Here is a 12,631-nt window from a genome sequence, read left to right on the forward strand (position 1 = left end):
GTTCCGATTCAATTCGGCTGTGTTCATTCCAACAACCGTGCAAACGGCCATTTATAACTGCTCCATCTCCAAAAATACCAAAAGAAAGAAAGCTCCACCCGCCGCGTCTGACTTGAGCTCGGAGCATAAATAGAACCCATCGTGTTTTGTTTGTCGTGTGTTTTTATGTGACCATTGTGTGAAAGGTATCAGCATATTTTTTTATTTTTATGTACCGTGTTTAATCAGTACTTGTTTTTTTTGTGTCCCTTTTCGGAATTGTTGTATTGGTGCATGTATACTTGTGCAGCGAGTGTTGTATCAGTATTTGTAGTCGTCTTTTTCGACAGTATGTGATGCTTCTGTATTACGTAATTATCTGTCCATTTTCATGACAGCATAACTACTCGTGTGTTTGTATACGACACCAAGACTAGTGTTCTATGATGACTTGTAGCACTTGTGTGTTCCTCTTTCTGTTCGCGGAGCGTTGTATGAGAGCTCGCAGGAACACGTGAATGGCATTTGCATTCAGTGCAGAGGCAAAAGAGGATTTTGGATGCGGGAATGCCGACATGTGAGCTGAGTGATCGTCTTCGTATATAGACGATCCCCGAGGCCGCCATTCTCCCGTCTTTCATGCACTCAACGTGGTTCGATATCTCGTGTGTGGTCCCTCAGCAGACATGAAGCAGTACAGTGAGAAGACGGATGTGGACGCGATGTTTACAAGTGAGCAGCGCATGAATGCACGCGCCGGCTTACCTGTCTGTCGCCTTGATTTACATTCAGGAGAGATAGATAGACTTTTTTTTTAATTATTTTTGTAATTTGGAAGTTTTTAGTTTTGACATCAATTATCTACTCTGCCAAATGATTTTTTTTAAATATCTCAAGATGAGCTTTCAAAGTTAGGTTAGTGTTTAAGATGACTGTTTCTAAATGGAATTAGTGTTCCAAAGACACGCTTGCACTTTGAAGGCAGGCTGGGATTTTTGTTGTTGTTTCTCTGAAGGTGAAGCGTCCTGCGAGGAAGCCAACGATGCTCTGAAAGCGTCAGCGAATCCTCAGTGTGATTTTCTCTTTTATTGTGGTGAGGCGCCGAAGCTCAATAAAGTGCCAGGCAAAGAGCAGAAACTTGTGTGGACTGTTAACACTGCAGGGATCAATTACAGCAAATGGGACTTGTGCTATTTGCCACAGCCGCCACTTTATTGCGCTGGGACGCTCGTTATTAACGACACACAACGTCGGTACCCCTGAGCACTACCAGAGATGCTTTTTGTGCTTTTTTTTTTCTGAAATAAGGAAAAGGCCAGCCAAGCTTTGTCCTCTTCTTTCTCATCTTCCTCGTCCTCCTCCATCCATCCGAAACCTGAGGCGGCCTTGGTTCTCCTTCAATGGGGAAATGTCCTCATGTGCTTTTTGAAGGTGTGAAACGCTTTTTTTTTTAGTACTGTACTGACTGACAGATGGCTGTAGATGGCATTGCCATGAGATGGAGATCAGCAAAGCTTTTCAGTGGATAATAAAGATGAGTTGGTGAAACTCGGCTCGTCATGTCCATTACTAGGGCGAGGAACGCCAACAAATTGGAAGTCAGGCAAGCTTAGGCACCGCCCACCCAACGTTTGGGAGTCATTTTACATTGGCGTGAAGTAATTTTTCGGGGGTTAATGCAGCATACATTTGACTTTTTTTTATTTTTCTGTGATGACGAAACAGCACTTTGACTCAGCTACAAAGAGCCACATTCTGATCTACTTTCACTACTTTTAATTTTCATCATCTGTTATCGCTTGCAAAATGCTCGCAACTGCGAGCACTGCGCCCTCGAGTGTATTGCAGCAAAGTAACGAGGCTTCCTCCAATGGCAGTCACTGTAAATACAGCTTGAGTGACCAAGATGCAAAATAAGAGAACTCAAAAGATACTTTTGTGTTTGGATGACTTTTTTTGGGTGCAAAATGCAAATGAAGCCAATAATTTAAGTACTCATATCGGTAATAGTAAGTCATTTATTTTCAAAATGAAAATCAGAGAAGTTAGCCTTTACTATTATTCATCAACTGACTTCAAAAAGAACAATTCATATTGAATATGTGTTGCTGTCAATAATTATTCTGCAACTAAACACTTTTTCACAGTACCCCAAAGAGACAGATGAGGTGGGGGGGGAGGGGCTTTTTTTTGGAGGGTTTTGGCGGCGCACGATTAATGATGTCAGACACAAAGTGAGGTCAGCCTTTCATAAAGCATTGCTGTACAATGCAAGAAAGATTTTCAGGGGAATTTTGTCATGGTGGAAGTTAGCATTCCATTCCAGCACTGTCCCAGGCTAATTGTAATTATGGTGGCATGAGCATGGGTGTGAGACGGAGGTGGGGGACGGGGGGGGGGGGGGGGGGGATTTGCGAGGAGGGGTGGGGGTTGATTTGCTGTCGGGACCCGAGGAAACAGGAGACGTGATAATCAATTTGTGGCTGCATCGGAAACGTGAGCTACCGGGGGGTCCTCGCTCCCCCGACCAGGCATCCAGATGGCCCAGGCCCAACCATGAGTGTGCGTGAGTGCGTGTGTGTGTGTGTGTGTGTGCATGTTGTGCGTGTGTTGCCATCTGCCTACAGTTCATCACATATGTACTGACCCAAGGGGGCGCTATACAGTCATCCTCCTTTACTAATTGTGGATTTTTCACCCAACTGTTCAAGCGTGCAGTGGTGTACAGTTACACAAGTGCACGTCTCCGTTAAAGCAAAGCTGTTAGCTACGCCACAATTGAATATCTCCGATAAAAGATTGTTTTAACTCTCTTTGTTTTGTCATGTATGATTTTTGCTTCACCTTTGATGAATGCAGCCGTGGTTGTTTTGCAAGTACTCTCAAAACTAAATTGAGACAAGTTGGGAGGTAACCCTCACAATAAAGAATTCAGCGAATAATGTTTTTTTAACTACAAAGAATTGAAGTTCCCTCTTTGTTCTGTTTTTTTTTTTTTCATAATTACTATATTGCTAAATATAGCCTCGCTGTCTGTTCTTTTGTAAACTCGCTCCTCTGTGTTCATGGCGATGTTGTTAGTGGTAGCGGTGCACACTTTCAGGCCACAAAAAAAAATAAAATAATAATATTTAAAACAAAAAAATAAAATAAAACTGACCCAATAGAGTTGAAGACTCAGCCAGTCGGGCTTGTGGCCTTTTGGGGTTTGTTTATGAAGAAGAATCACCAGCACCGAAAGCAAAACTCTTTGTTTGTCACTTTCCCTCCCTTGACTCTCCCGGCCTTAGCGGGAGTCCGATTCTGTGGAGGGGGGCGGGCGGGGGGGGGGGAGAGGTGCGCCGCTGAAAAAGTGCAGATTGACTATTGATTGTTTCTTCCCAAACAAGCCACACCATGACCGCCGTTTCCTCCTCTTGCGCCCACATAAAAACAGCAAGCTCTCTCCCCGCCGAAGAATCGATGCCAAATTGCGTCTCGTCACGTCGCCGAGATGTCGCCAAGGTGTCGGTCCCCAGCGAGCAATGAAGACGAGGAGGAGCGAACCTTCCTGTTTGTTAATTTTTTTTCTTTGTTTTGGGGACATGGAGGCAGTTGGCTTGAAAAAGCCTTTTTTGTGCTGTCTGAAGCAGTGCTTGGTTGTTTTATTGTTGAAAAAAAAAAATTCTACTTCAAAGTCCTGCGGTGTTAAGAATACAAGAGACAGGACATGTCCAACTCATTGGATAATAATTGCAGCCTCCCTGACCTCCTCTCATCTCGTCTTTTTATCAGAGTATGCGAGATTGTTGTCACAGTCAGGACTTGCCAGAAATTCCTGCATTCTCCATGACCGTTTTTCATCCCATCACTTCACCAGCATATCGTCCCTGTCCAATTTTTCTTCCGATTTTTTAATTTTTACTTCACATCTTTCCATCACTCTATGGAAGATTGTTGTCACCTATGTTATCAGCTAATGTGATAACATCAGCACACAGCCAGTACATGCTAAAAATTCCTGCCGCTGCTTTAATTTTCTCATTGCCACATGCCTGAACACATCATGTACATTGTTCTCTCTTTTCAACATGAAGGGTGGCGGACGTAGTACACGACCACTACTTGTCAACAATTCCTGCGGTCGCTTTAATGTTTACCTCGCCAATCACTTCGTGACTTTTGTCTTATTTGACAGTGAGTTGTTAAAGAATACATTGTTACCCCGTCGTCAACCTCAACACCACCCCACCGACACACCGTGCACCCCCCCCCCCCCCCCGGTTGGACTACTTTTGATCTCCATTGGCCCGTTTGAAGTATTGCGTCTCATTAGCACACTTTTGAATTCAGTTCATGGGCCGCCTGCACGCAGATGTTTGCCACGCTGGCCCTCCCCTCCGCTTAATTGGCGCTGTTTAATTAGCTCTTTTTGCCCCATTTACAGCGCGGCAGCAGGATCACTGCAAATTAGCGCAAACGGACATCAGAAATAAACACAATCGCTACATGTTGTCCACCAGAATTGATTATCATGTCACAGATCCAGTACATTAGACACTACTGGTATCTCAACCATTCCAACCACTACCTGGCACCATCAAAGCTTCTGCTTTCATAAGTTGGACTCCTTGTATTTAGTAACACATTCTATAGGAAAGGCTACAAGCATTCACTTTGGAGTCCAGGATGAGGCAATGGGTTGACACTTCGGGGTTCTTGACCGTGTCAGAGGTTAAGAACTCGCAAGTCTTATTATGTGCATTTCCTGAACACTTTTTAATTAGGAAAATAAAATTGGAATTTTCTTCCACATTCAAAACATACTGTAGGTGCACAAATTGACTTGTGTTCAGTTGCACATAAAATCACGCGCTCAAAGAACAAAAGCACCAAATTGTGAATTTCTCACAAAAATCAAAAACCCAAATCAAGGGATGTAATTTGCTGCAAACCTTTGCTGTTGCTTTGCAAAGTTAAGTTCAGCATTATTCGACGGCAACGTGCCCAGTGCCACTCTCATCATTTTGGCAACCAAGTCTCTCCCTTTCCTTTGTATGTATGTCGAGCATGCTCCATAGGGATTGCTCGTAAAGCTTGCTCGTTACAAAGTATCTCAAAGGCTTTATACAATTGTGATGTTGTTGTGAAGACTCGTTGTCGCCAATCATACGAACGGACTGCACGGAATGGTTGCAGTGTCTTGACCTCCGCTCAACCCGTGAGACTGACTCACTGAAGCTTGGTAGGTTTTGCTCCAGCCAGGTGACAGAGTTAGTTGCCTCGGCTTTAGAACAAGCTTGGCCAAATCTTTTCCTCTGAAGGCCAATTTTAACTCATTCAATCCATAAGACATACATATACGTTTTCAAAAATGTAATCCCTGCCTCCCAAAGACGTATTTATACGTCTTAGCCTTTTTAGAACACATTCTTCTGTTGGTCTCGCAAAATTAGTCAAAATCCGGAAAAACGCTGGTATTGAGGGGTTTCCTCTAGTGAAAGTTTCTGGGATTAAATGAGATAAAAAGTCAAGCCACATAGAAATTCTTAGACGATCATTTACTAAACACGTTGAAATTATTCAGATTCATATTCGAGAGAGGGTAGCGGCACTACAATAAGCCAAAATCCGGATGCCACGACCAAAGGCAACTCTCATACTATGTGTGACTCATCTAAATGCACAAATGTAAAATGAAGTCTCAAGTCAAGATTTAAACATTTCTACTGAGACAGCTGCTCTCATTTTTGTGGGCTGGAGCCTGAATAGAGAAAGCTCTGGAACCTGCTGACCTGTTTTTAGCTTCAGAGTCAAATAAAGACCAGCATGTTGCCAATATAAGTTTCATTATAGAACATACTTTAAGGGTAGTAGATGACATTTTCGGGTAGATGTCCTGAAGATGGGTCAGGGTTGGTGAGCACAAACGAAACAAGGATTTTTCTCAAGTACCTCGTGTGTGTTCCGCGAGTTTAACTTGTATCATGAGTGACCGCATGGATGTTTCATTTCCATCTCCTCCTGTCCGTCATCAGGCGAGCCGGCGGTGGCCCGAGAGAACAACTGCCTGAACGCGGCCAAGGCCTGCAACCTCAACGACACGTGCAAGAAGTACCGCTCGGCCTACATCAGCCCGTGCACCAGTCGCGTCTCCACCGCCGAAGTCTGCAACAAGAGGAAGTGCCACAAGGCCCTCAGACAGTTCTTCGACAAGGTAACAAAAGACAATTTGAAAAACAATGGACAATATATCTTTGCAAAATTTCGACCGATTCAAATCTTTAACACACAGTTGTGATGCGTGACAGATATTAATTTACACTAGTTCATGTAACACCTTAGCATTTAAACTTTCTCCTTTCCTCAGAAACTTTATCCATGGTTTAGAATTGCATTTGATCAATAAACTAACTGACAAAAACAAATTGAAATGAAGCAGACATTATTCAATTTCCAAAGTTACAGGGAGCCACAGCAGAAGCATGAAGGAGCCACTTGCGGCTCCCACCCCTGAGTCGCCAAAACGTCAAAGATAATTTGCGATTGGGATGATCGTTCCCAGCGCGACTCACAGTAAGATGGTCCCGTTAATCGTTGTAAATAACAGGACGAGAGCAGAAAGAAACCGCCGCACGCTTTTATGGTTTCACGTGGTCGCGTTCTCTGTCGGCTCCACTCCGTAAACAATTGGTCCATGCGCATTTTTAAAATGTCACTTTGAATGTCAGAGAGACATCTTTTTTCATTGAGTCATCAGCCCGCACTGCCGTTGAGATGTCACTTTTATTATCGGTGCTGTCGAGCAGAATGCTCGCATCTCTACGTGCGCAACTTTTCAGGAAATGAAAACAAATCATCGCCATTCTTGAGTTACCAAACTCTTCATCCATCAAGTCAGTCTTGTATCCCATCAGATTATATTGTTGTGCGCTTTCAACAGCATTTACATTTGCTCATTTAAAGAATGCAAGCTAAAAATGGCTGATTTCAAGATGCCGTCATTGCTTAAACGCTATGAACGCAGACGCCGCGGCCCCCAGCTGGGCTCATCAAAATCTTCAAATAGGCCTCCAAACCCCGCGCGCACCTGATGTCCATTCAAACATCAATTGAAGGATTTGGATGTCATTTGGATGTTGAATTGATATCAGATGGCCACTGGGAAGCCAACGATTGCTGTGACGTCGTCTTCATAAACTCGATTTCAAAGGCCACAAGTGACACAATCGAAAAATCGACGAGTTGACTCCATTCATCGGCCTGCAACTGACCTTCATGGCTCGCTCGTTCCTTCTGCAGCCAAGCTTTGCAACTATTGATTTTTGATAAAACGAGCCAACGCAGATGTGTCAAAGCTAACTCTCTTCACCCGTTACTGTCTCGTGAGGATTTCTTCCAGAATCTTGAGGAGACGTAATGCCCCAAGTCTCCCGTGGCGTGTCAATGCTTCAGGCTTGTTGGGTCGAGGTTATGTTTTGGGTTGGCTGGGTTGAGTTTTCAAGTTGTGGGATTAGATTGAAGTGTGTTTAGCGGATGGCCGTTCCGTTGATAGTCAAAGTTTGGCTTATTCTGCGTTCACACCCGCCGTGAAGCGAACGTTGGCCTGATGGTACTCGCACCGGTTTGCTCGCCAGAGTTGTGCGCACACCAAACTTGAATTCAGTCGTATTTCACTTCATTCGTGCCACGCCTATCTGGAGAAGGGCCTTCGGTAACAACGCCATTTCAATAACAAAACAGGTTTGTACTTTGTTGTACTCAACAAGTCCAAGATGTGTGTGACGTTGCGGTTCTAGGAAAAACACTTTTACAAAGTTTTTTCTTTTTCATTAATAGTGTTTTCATGTGACAGACATTCCATTAACGTGAAAATGAAATTGAAAAAAATTACAATATTGGCAGCGCTGATATGCTCCATGCCAATTGGCTGTTGCTGCAAATTTGTGGCCGGTTGTTTTCCAAACTGAGAAGAAGCAAATTTTCTCCTTTTTGTCTGACTTGCATTGCGTCATCACATCGCTCGCGTCCCCGGGCACAAATTTGTTCATATTCACGCATTCAAGGTTGACTTTATGTGTAATCACGTCACACTAATTTCGATTCAAGTTCAATTTGTGCTTGTTACAAACGACCTGTGAGGTGTTCTAGTTCTCGTTCTAGTCACGAGATGCTGGTTCGGCTGGGTTTCGCTCATTTTGCAGACGCGGCCAACACGGCGGATTGAAAAAAGGGCGGCAATAGGAGGCTCCCCTCGTTTGCATGTCTGTCCAGTCACATCCGATCCAAATCAAAGTCGAATCAAATATTTCTCCATATACCTTCCTTCCGTTAAGCAAACTTGAAAGTTTTTGGACTTCTCTGTCTTTGTTTTGTATTTTTAGGTTCCTCCCAAGCACAGCTACGGGATGCTGTTCTGCTCGTGCCCACTCAGCGACCAGACGGCGTGCTCGGAGCGCCGGCGTCAGACCATCGTGCCAGTCTGCTCCTACGAGGAGAAACAAAAGCCAAACTGCTTGGAGCTGCAGGCCTTGTGCAAGACCAACTACATCTGCAGGTGCCGCATTCAAAGCACAAAAGCTTTTGCAGCAGCAGCTCCCTGAGGGACTCCAGTAATATTACTCTGCGCTTTCCTTTCTAAAATAAATGTCACTTCTTTTAAGACAATCATTTTTTTTTTGGTATTCTTTATTTAGTTTTAAATATATGATCTTAAAATTAATGCAATTATTATAATGAAGCATAATCGATCAAATAAACACAATCAAACGTATGTGAAATTGTTCATTGAATTAATGTATGACAATAAACAACTAACCGATTATTTCATTAGCTTCATGAATAAAATTACATTTGAACAAAACTATTTTGGGCAAGTTGAACGCAAAAAAAAAAAAAAAATCTTTCAGAATATTTGATATCCAGAAATGTAATGCACAGTCAGTGTGTCATTGTGTGCACAAGTGTGCAAATGTGTGTGTGAGTGGCCTCACACTGATGTTGGCAACCTCCCTGACCTCAGGCGATTCACGTAAACACACTCGTGCTGATGACGCAGCACTAATTCAGTGATGGGCATATGACATCGCCACCTGCATTCGTGTGTGGATGTTTGCGCCGTCTCCAGAGCTCACCAGAATTAAATTGAAGCATCATGAATGACTTCAATTTGGACCGAGGCATTGGCTCGCACACACACACACACACACATGCACACTCACGTGCATAAACACTGACTGCTCAGTAAATTCTGAGCTCGCGTTAGCGTCCCGTCTTGCTCCGGCGCCATCACACACTTGGCGGTCCATTTGTCAGGCGGCGGCGAGATGAATTGAAGTCTGCCGTTTTGCCTCCGCCTCCCTCGCCATATGTCAGCCATTTGTACGATGGCCGACGCTGTCTGCTGACGGGTTGCTGCTGAACACGTGTACAGGATTCAACCACTATTTCGTGGTTCGTGTATATGTGGAATTTTCGCCATTTGTTTTTGGGAATGGGTTTTTATTGTCTACCTTTTCCCTGTGAATAGCGAAAATATGCATACGCATATGATTGACAGCACTGGCTAATCCAAAAAGGATTAACTAAACCTATCCCAGTCGGTTTCAGACAGTAGGCGGAGTCACACACTGGTCGCCACTCATTTGTAGCGTCCAATCAACCTAACATGCTTTGGAATGTGGGCGGAAACCGCAGTACCGAGTAGTAGTTGTTGAAGTTCTGCATGCACTGAAAAATGACGTTGGTTCCACCAGAGCTGCTAGCGCTTGCATCGAGGGAACCAACGAAGCGAAAGAGCCTGATCATAATTTTGGCCGTGTTTCAGGTCGCGTCTGGCCGATTTCTTCGCCAACTGCCACTCGGAACCGCGCTCGCTGTCGGGCTGCCTGAAGGAAAACTACGCAGACTGTTTGCTGGCCTACTCGGGCCTCATCGGTGAGTTGCCGCTCGGTCAGACGTTTTGAGTGATAGGCCGCTGCAAGACAACGTGACAATGATAACGACTCCAGTTTTGCAACAACATTTGAAATAAAGTTCACAGTGACGACTTAAAGGGCAAAACCAGAAAACAAAAAAAAAATGTAATTTGCATTTTCAGAATTCTTTTTTTTTTTTTTACAAATGCTCCAATTTCATTTGGTACACCTCACGGAATGAAAACAATCACCAAAAATGTCAATATTCATCTCAGTAAAATTGTTTGATGTTGAAATTAAAATTCAATGTGGCATGTCTCTTCAAATTTCATGAAAATGTCCCATAGGGTTATTGCTTGTTAGCATGTTAGCTGAAAATTTTGCAGCTGTTAGCTTTCCTTAATTTCAAACATGGAGTGAATAATTGTCTTTTTTGGGGCTGCTTTGGAACCGATTGATGCTATTTCACTCCATTTACATGGGCAACATTGAATTTGATCCGCAAGTAAATGGAATTCCAAGCTTGGAAAGTATCGGACTGCTGCATGTCCCCTTGAAATGTAAACCAGAGTCAGCGGCCAAAAGTCATCTCACGTTTCTCAATGAGTCTGCACACATGCACACATTGAAGCTCATTACCCCCTCGCCCACCCCCCCCCCCCCCAGCTAAACAAGTTTGCACTCTCACAATGTCTTCATGTTGCCCCCCCCCCCCCCCCCACCCTCGAAACAAAAGGGCTAAAGATTCTGGAACGAGGCCAGTGCCAGGGAGCGGCCTTTTTGGGGGGAGAGAAGAATCACTGACTGAAGCAATTTACTTGCTCTGCCTTCTTCACTCCTCTGCCCTCCACTTCCTGCTCATGCACACACACACACACACTCGCTGACAGAATCACTGCTGCTGTTATTCATCCCCAAAACACACACAAGTTGTCAGAGTGTCTCGAGACTTGCGCAAAACGTCTTCAATCTCAAAGTTGAACAAGTACTTGCTATCATTGTTCATGTTCAGTGTTGTCGTCGGCGATGTTGGAGTGTTTGCTGCCACATTCGGGCTCATAAATATTGGGACACGGGACACATTGGTCCTCCGTCCGTTTGGCTCAAAATGGATTTGAACTCAAATCAAGCAAGTGTTTTCAATACAGACACTCAGCTTGAATTGGAGGCTCTGAACAGTGTTGGAATGGCGAGACTTTCCGCCTGCCGCTTTGAAGCGCGCAAAGGCGCAATCCGAAATCAAAGTTGGACTTTTGCTTTCAAATGATTTGCAGACGGGTGGAAGGCATCAACGACATCCCTGTCGTCGATGCTGATGCTTCGCCAGGCCTCATCTTCACTGCTTGCCTCTTTTTGCTTGGGGGCATTTTTTTCTTCACTTTTGTCACTTCAGCAAGTGCTCAATTGGATTTGTGTCAGGTGATCGAAACATTCCACTCAAAAACGATTTTGGCAGTCGGGTCATTGTCCATCTGCATTGTGAAGCGTCGGGATGCCCGGGAAGTCATCCTGCTGCTTTTGTCACCAATCACGTTAGCAAAAAAAAGCCAAATGGGCAGCCGGACGTGCCCGTTACTTTTGCTTATTTCGTTGCCTTTCGTTCGCTGTTCATCTGATATGGGAATGAAAATACCCTCAAAACTGACAATCTATTTGCGTGATTTCAAATCCATGTGGTGGCATTAAAGCCAAAATTGCGTCCCAATATTTCTTGATGTGAATTTTTGTGGGAATCATACCTTTACTGTTTCCCAGCGCACAAAGGCATGCTTGGGTGAGTTTAAAAAATGTCAGCCGAAGCGCAATCATTTTGCAGGGAGGGGAAAAAGTCGCCCATTTTTTGCCCCCAAATTCTTCATATCGTCACAGAAAAAGACTTTTGGCCGGGAAACTGTTGGTTTGTCAAGCGAATCAAACACTTGGTGGTGCCTTGAGCTACAATTTTAATTTGTTCCACGCTTGTATCTCAAATCATGATCATTCATCTGTTCCAAGTCACACCATTTTTTTTTAACAAGTGAAATGAAACTGTTTAATATTTTACTTTGTTAAAAAAAATCAAATGAAATAATAACTTGGCTAAATCAAATGTAAAAAATGAAAAAGATCGTCGATGGTATTGGCTTGTAAATCAGATTTGAATTCTCCAAAATGGTCATGTGTTGCTTTCACGTTTGCCTTTCCTTGCATGTCGCGTCTTGAAATGCTCGTGGATGGTGACGACCGAAACGTTGTCGGCAGGCACGGTGATGACGCCCAACTACCTTCGCTCGCCCAAGATCAGCGTGTCGCCGTATTGCGACTGCAGGAACAGCGGCAACAACAAAGACGAGTGCGACAAGCTGGCCGCCTTCTTCACAGACAACACGTGCCTGCGTGAGTCAACCCAAGCGAGCATCAGCTCCACTTGAAGTGCGACAACGCGCTTTGGATAATCAGACACATTTTACTCTGCGGGGGGCCACATGAGGCGAGCTTTTGAATTCAACAAAACAAACAAACCCCCAAAAAAAAAAAAAAACTGCGCCTTTAGCCGGATCATCACCAGGCTTTTGCGTAAACGTGTCGACAACAAAACAAACAAACAAAAGTTTGTGAGTGAGACGATTTGATCTCAGACGGATTTTTCTTGACCCGAACTATTTCTGTGTCACATGATGGTGTGAGTCTCGTCTTTTACTGTAAAACTGTTTGATGATTTGGGGCCGAAGCCTCCAATGCCCAAATTTGATCAAATTCCTATTTTTTTGTTCGTC

At 44.0% G+C, this 12,631-nt stretch overlaps 1 protein-coding gene across 2 annotated transcripts in view; it reads left to right on the forward strand.

Annotated features, from left to right (window-relative positions):
* Positions 1-12,631, forward strand: part of gfra1a (gdnf family receptor alpha 1a) — a 51,503-nt gene that overhangs the window by 30,860 nt on the left and 8,012 nt on the right. For both annotated transcript variants that reach the window (XM_088305310.1, XM_088305312.1), the window contains 4 exons: positions 5,997-6,175; positions 8,343-8,515; positions 9,785-9,894; positions 12,117-12,251. In XM_088305310.1, the coding sequence (XP_088161436.1) occupies positions 5,997-6,175; positions 8,343-8,515; positions 9,785-9,894; positions 12,117-12,251 (597 nt within the window). The remainder of the gene's footprint in view (positions 1-5,996; positions 6,176-8,342; positions 8,516-9,784; positions 9,895-12,116; positions 12,252-12,631) is intronic.

Source organism: Idiotropiscis lumnitzeri, chromosome 9 (assembly GCF_059441095.1).
Source record: "Idiotropiscis lumnitzeri isolate Australia: NSW breed Sydney's pygmy pipehorse chromosome 9, RoL_Ilum_1.0, whole genome shotgun sequence".
Classification (NCBI taxonomy): Eukaryota; Metazoa; Chordata; class Actinopteri; order Syngnathiformes; family Syngnathidae; genus Idiotropiscis; species Idiotropiscis lumnitzeri.